Source organism: Protobothrops mucrosquamatus, unplaced genomic scaffold, assembly GCF_001527695.2.
Source record: "Protobothrops mucrosquamatus isolate PMUCROS unplaced genomic scaffold, P.Mucros_1.0 scaffold_254, whole genome shotgun sequence".
Classification (NCBI taxonomy): Eukaryota; Metazoa; Chordata; class Lepidosauria; order Squamata; family Viperidae; genus Protobothrops; species Protobothrops mucrosquamatus.
Window position 1 is genome coordinate 64,055 of NW_015386330.1, and position 6,059 is coordinate 70,113.

The 6,059-nt window shown below is 37.4% G+C and overlaps 1 protein-coding gene across 1 annotated transcript; it reads right to left on the reverse strand.

Moving 5' to 3' along the window:
• Positions 1 to 1,704: 1,704 nt before the first annotated feature.
• Positions 1,705 to 5,667, reverse strand: RPL37A (ribosomal protein L37a). The gene is made up of 4 exons (XM_015831165.2): positions 5,521 to 5,667; positions 3,685 to 3,813; positions 2,368 to 2,450; positions 1,705 to 2,031 (listed from the first exon to the last, which is right to left on the reverse strand). The coding sequence occupies exons 1-4, from the start codon at positions 5,665 to 5,667 to the stop codon at positions 1,968 to 1,970; spliced, it is 423 nt and encodes a 140-aa protein (XP_015686651.2). The 3' UTR covers positions 1,705 to 1,967.
• Between the last annotated feature and the right edge of the window lie 392 nt (positions 5,668 to 6,059).

The window sequence follows — 6,059 nt, forward strand, 5'->3', positions numbered from 1 at the left end:
TTTATGACGGTGTTGCTTAGTGTCAGAGTTCCCAGCCCAAATTACCTATAGTAAGTTTCCTTACCTATAGAACTGCATCTACATGGAGGTGAGTAGTGGGGTATCCCAGGGCTGTCCTGGGCCCAGTGCTCTTCAACATCTTCATCAATTATTTAGATGAGGGGATAGATGGGGAACTCATCAAATTTGCAGACGACACCAAGCTGGCAGAAATAGCCAACACTCCAGAAGACAGGCTTCAGATACAGGAGGATCTTGACAGACTTGAACATTGGGCATTATACAAAATGAAATTCAATGGTGAAAAAAGTAAGGTTCTACATTTAGGCAAGAAAAACCAAATGCACAGGTATAGTTTAGGAGGTGCCTTGCTCAATAGTAGCAACTGTGAGAGGGATCTCGGAGTTCTAGTGGACAATCATTTAAATATGAGCCAGCAGTGTGCTGCAGCTGCCTGAAAGGCCAACACAGTGCTAGGCTGCATTAACAGAGGATAGAATCGAGATCACGTGAAGTGTTAATACCACTTTATAATGCCTTGGTAAGGTCACACTTGGAATACTGTGTCCAGTTTTGGTCACGACAATGTAAAATATGTTGAGACTCTAGAAAGAGTACAGAGAAGAGCAATGAAGATGATTAGGGGACTGGAGGCTAAAACATATAAGGAACGTTTGCTGGATTTGGGTATGTCTAGTTTAATGAAGATGATGAGGGATGACATGACAGCAGTGTTCCAATATCTCAGGGGCTGCCACAAAGAAGAGGGAGTCAAGCTATTCTCCAAAGTGCCTGAAGGCAGGACAAGAAGCAACGGATGGAAACTAACCAAAGAGAGAAGCAACCTAGAAGTAAAGAGAAACTTCCTGACAATTAACCAGTGGAACAACCTGCCTCCAGAAACTGTGAATGCTCCAACACTGGAAGTTTCTAAGAACAGACTGTACAGCCGTTTGTCTGAAATGGTATGGGGTTTCCTGCCTGAGCAGGGGATTGGACTAGATGACCTCCAAGGTCCCTTCCAACTTTATTATTAGTGTGCACCAGGAAACATACCATTGAGATGCATATAGTATGCATAATCAGGAGGGAGAGGCTTAGCAGCAGTCAACAGCATCCAAACTAGTACTGCTATTTCTTAATAGAACATTTTTTCTCTACATCCTCCCCCTCAACCAAGCCCAGCCAATTTTCAAATTTTCTCCCTGCACCCCCAGCTTTCCTGCTATACTATATTTGACTTAATGCTGTTCTATTTGGTGATGGGCAAAGCTCCGAGCCATTTTACATAGTTTCTTTTCAATATTCCATTTACTTGGAAAAATAACTGGACGTCAAATACAAATAGCACTCCTAGATTTTACTGAAAACTAAAAAAATCATCCTTTTAAGAGAAACAAGAAAAAGCCTTCTTTACACTTACTCTACTACCACCTGTACATTACCTGTATCTACTTTTCTCCCACTTTCCTCAAAATAGTAAAGCTAAATGAGAAAATCTTTATTTGTATCTCTTTGAAAGCAAACAGAGTAAATAGGAATCTCTTTCCAAATATAAAGGACTGCAGATTAACGATCCTGAAAATTATATTCTGCAGGTTATTTCCAAGGCCGTACCAATAGTCTACTCATTTTTGAAAAAATACTTCTAAGGATTTACAGATTAATTATAAATAAAACTGAGGGATCAGTACTAAACATTGATTTCAATATAATAGTTTAATTCAGTATAATGTGAGAGTTCTTTAAGTGTTTAATTTTGAATTTTTATTACTCCGGCATTATTTATGTGCTGACTTCCTATTTTGGATGAACTGATCTAGAATGATTAGAAGGAGCACATTTACCCTAGGCTTGCAGAAAGCCAGTATTGACACAACTACATACGGATACATTTTCACAGCCATGTTTAATTGGCAGATAGTATGACTTGAGATAAAAGATAGCATTCAAACAAGAATATATTTCTACTGGTCTTTTAGCTCCTTCAGTCTTCTAATGGCAGATTTCACTGTCACCGCTGAAGTGGTGCTGGAAGAAACAAAAGTATTGTTGTTATTAGAGTCAGGAGTTTGGCCACAATTCAGAGATGTACCTACAATAATACTCATCCCAGAAAGAGGCAAGAAGACTAACCCAAAAGACCCCTTAATCGACTAAAAGTAAAATACTTAATTAAAAATATATACTTCTACCAATGGCCACAACTACTCTATTATGAGGTCATTTCAATTCCAATCCAATTCCAAAGAAAAATCTATTAATTGCATTTAAATATTTCCCTCAGTCTATACAGCACACCCCACCATAAATAAAAATGGAACATTCACTCAAAACTAAAGTCTAAACACCGCGCTGTTCTCTTACTTGTAGGTCCAAGCTCCACCAGCTACTGTTTTCATACATGAGCCACAATGCCAAATACCCACTGCTTTCCTCTTCATTTTGGTCTGTAAGAAAAATATTTCCCCACTTGGCTAAGTATTATTCTAATGCACATTTTCTAACCACATGTTTTCATAAATTGGTTCACATGGTTCAACTGGCAATACATGCATACAGAAGCATGGATAGCACATCTCAGAGTGCAGCAAGCAAGTTATAGGAGTCACATAATGCCCACCAATGCCTTGGGCAAAGGACTTACCTGGATTACTGCTCCCCTCTTTTAGAAACTATTTTTGAAGCTGTCTTATAAGAACTGCTCCAATAAGGCACAGTACAATGCCTTGTTTATTTTTATTGAGTAATGTGGATCAGTTTTATTATTAAGACAGCAGAAAGGATTTTGCTAACTCCACTTTGAAGAACGTAAAATTTCCTCAAGCAGATAGCCAATGTAAAAATTCCAAGCACGATAAATGGTACGATTAAGCAGTTCGTACAAGAGTCAGCAATTAAAATTAATTCTAGATCTGACAATAAATTAGTCATAACTACTATGGGGAGTCTTTTGTTTTGCAGGGGTTATTTTTCAGCACATCTGCAGCAATAAAAATAGCCCCAATTAAATTATGTCTCATCTCTTTAAAAGACATTTTTTTCTGTTTTTTTCATAACATCTAAGTAGGTTTCCTTAATTCTGAAGCTTCGGAACATTTCAAAAATCAATCATTACACTGATATTTAGCCTAAACAATAGTAAAAAAAGATTGTATACTTATGACAGCCCTCTACTAGGATTTTATAGAAGTAGTCTGTACGCTGAGTAGAAGACTGAAGCAAAGCATTTTTCCAGATCCTTTCTTTTCCATAGGAATTTTAGTTCCTAAATTACCAAGACAGGTCTTATAAACCTCAGTCCCAATACATATGGGAAGAACCAAATAGAAAAGAACAGATTAGGCTGAAAGTCCAATTCAAAGTTCTTCCTTGTAATTGAAATCCCCATATAAAACACAAAGTAACTATTCATACATTCTCAAGGTTTCATACAGAAATGGTCTTATTTCATTCTGGAGGTTTCAGAGCATCTTCAAATCTCATAAAAGAAAAGAATTTCCAAAACTGTGGCACATTAGCATAGACATATTTTTTTAAATTAAAAAAAAATCAGCCCCTAAGTTTTATAAATGTATATCTAAAGTCTCTCAGGAATAACTGATCCCTTAAAACTGAAAAGACATGGACAGCCTTTAATTAAAAATATTTTCATACATTTGTTGCTATAAGGTAGAGTCTTACCTTTCCACAGAAGGAGCATGTATACTTAGCGTGTTGGCTAATTTCAATCTTCTTCACCATCTTCCTGAGGGAAGCTCCATATCTTGTACCGTATTTACCTACAATCCCAACCTTCTTAGTACGCTTGGCCTGTTGCAGCAGAGCAACAAAAGTGTCACATTTCATTTTTTTTACAATTATCTGTTCTCATCAAGATAAGTACATAGAGCAAGAGATGATCTCTAGGGAGATCTAAGGTCAAGTTTTCACTTGATTATTGATTTCACAATATGACTTTGGGTTCTCCATTGGATGCATTTGCATGCCACATTGGATTACAAATTATGCAGGTATATTTTTGTCTAGTCCGTTTTAATTATTCAAAGCATAATTCACTTATGTGTAAGTCTCTTACAAACCAATATTCTCAACTTAATCCACTTCAGAGTTGAGGGGAAAAATGAGGCAAGAACCCAAGGAATGCAATTTTAAGTCTCAAGAATAAATGGAATACAAATGAAATGTATTTTAAAGAAGCAAACAATTGCCAAGCTTAAGCACATTTCAATATTGGGGAAGATAATATGCCTTACCAGCCTAACTCCCAATTTGCTTACTTCGGTCTCAGTGAGCTTAATATAAGTTTCATTCAAATCAATATGAGATTCTAATCACAGTACTTCACCCAAGCAACCAAGTGGCACAACTAACAGGATAATTTTTGTTGACTAAAGGCGACAAGTCCCTAACAGTATTAACATATTAATTACTACATAATTATTAACTGCATATCAATTATATAATTAACATATTTAATAATAATAATAATAATAAATAATAATAATAATAATAATAATAATAATAATAATAATAATAATAATAATAATAATAATAATAATAATAATAATAATAATAAAAAAAAGTTGGAAGGGACCTTGGAGGTCATCGAGTCCAACCCCCTGCCCAGGCAGGAACCCTACACCATTTCAGACAAATGGCTGTCCAGTCTCTTCTTAAAATCTTCCAGTGTTGGAGCATTCACCACTTCTGGAGGCAGGTTGTTCCACTGGTTAATTGTTCTGTTAATTGTTCTAGCTGTCATATTTACACTAGCCACCTTGTAATCCAAAATGTACTGAATGTTATATGTCAGTTCAACTTTTATCCCTAACTCCAGACCCCAATACAAATGCCTTTGGATAATGAGTGATCTGTCAGTGTTATAAAGCTGATAGTATCACGTACAGGCGCCCCGAGTATTACAAACTTAAAAAAAAGTGTTAAGTGGCTGAAACCCAAGTATCGGCTACCTTCTCCAACAAGATCACCCTCGTACAAAAGACAGACCTCAACTCAATCAACAAGACTTGTAATGTTTAATTCCATGCGAAGAAAACAATACACTCCCCCCCCCAAGTAGGCGCTTTCCATTCAAGCGCCGTTTTTCAGAAAGAAGCAATGGGGAAAGCTTGATGTCTTAGCATCTACAGTCCCCCTAACACAGACTTTACGCCAGTGTTTCTCAACCTTGACAACTTTTAAGGCTTGTGGACTTCAACTCCCAGAATTCCACAGCCAGCAATGCTGGCTGTGGAATTCTGGGAGTTGAAGTCCACATGCCTTAAAATGGTCAAGGTTGAGAACACACAACGCAATTCTTACCGAAGCCGGCTCTACCCGGGAGACTCTGGCGAGTCCGCCCCAGGATCATCCCCAAATACTCCCAATATCCCCAGATATTGTTTCCCCAGATATTTCATCCCACATATTTCCAGATGCCGGTCCCGCAAATGCGAGTAAGAGGAAAGATGGCAGCAGATGAAAACGTATATAAATAAAACCTGCAACTCCACTCACCATCTTGCTCCTCCAACAGGCCGCGGAGAGAAAGAAGGAAATACCCTCTGCGCATGCGCACTGTCGGTACCGTCGCCAGAAGAGACCGGAAGAAAAAGTGCACACACGTGACCAATGATAGAGTCTGGCCTTTCCTTTACGCTCCATTTATCCTTTGGGCGGACTACCTCGGTGGACCAACTTTTTTTTTTTTTTTTTTCAATACTTGCGAAAATAAGCATCCCGTGTTTTCCATTTTTTTTCACTCCGTAATGTCCCCTTTTGCTGTTCATGCAAGCGTAATTAAAAAGTATTGTTCGACGGGTGAAATGGGATTTTTTTTTAAAAAAAAAATAAACGATAGAACACACCGTATTTATTTATAAACAATATTTGTACTATAGAAAAATAGCTAGGATTGTTCATAACACTCCTTTCTGGAAAAGATGGATGTCGATGCATTTCTTTACAGCCTTGTTTCTTAAACTTTTTGCTCTTGGAACCCTTTCCCACTTTTAGAAATTACAGCGAGCTCCCAAGAGAGCTTGTATAAGTTATAT

What these genes read in the sequence shown, in the direction of transcription:
- RPL37A (XM_015831165.2), bottom strand. Translation starts at nt 5,667, where the DNA reads ATGGAGCGTAAAGGAAAGGCCAGACTCTATCATTGGTCACGTGTGTGC. An exon ending in CCTGTTGGAGGAGCAAGATG is followed by an intron (nt 3,814 to 5,520) that starts GTGAGTGGAGTT and finishes CTGCTGCAACAG; the next exon opens with GCCAAGCGTACTAAGAAGGT. An exon ending in GGTGGAGCTTGGACCTACAA is followed by an intron (nt 2,032 to 2,367) that starts GTAAGAGAACAG and finishes TGTTTCTTCCAG; the next exon opens with CACCACTTCAGCGGTGACAG.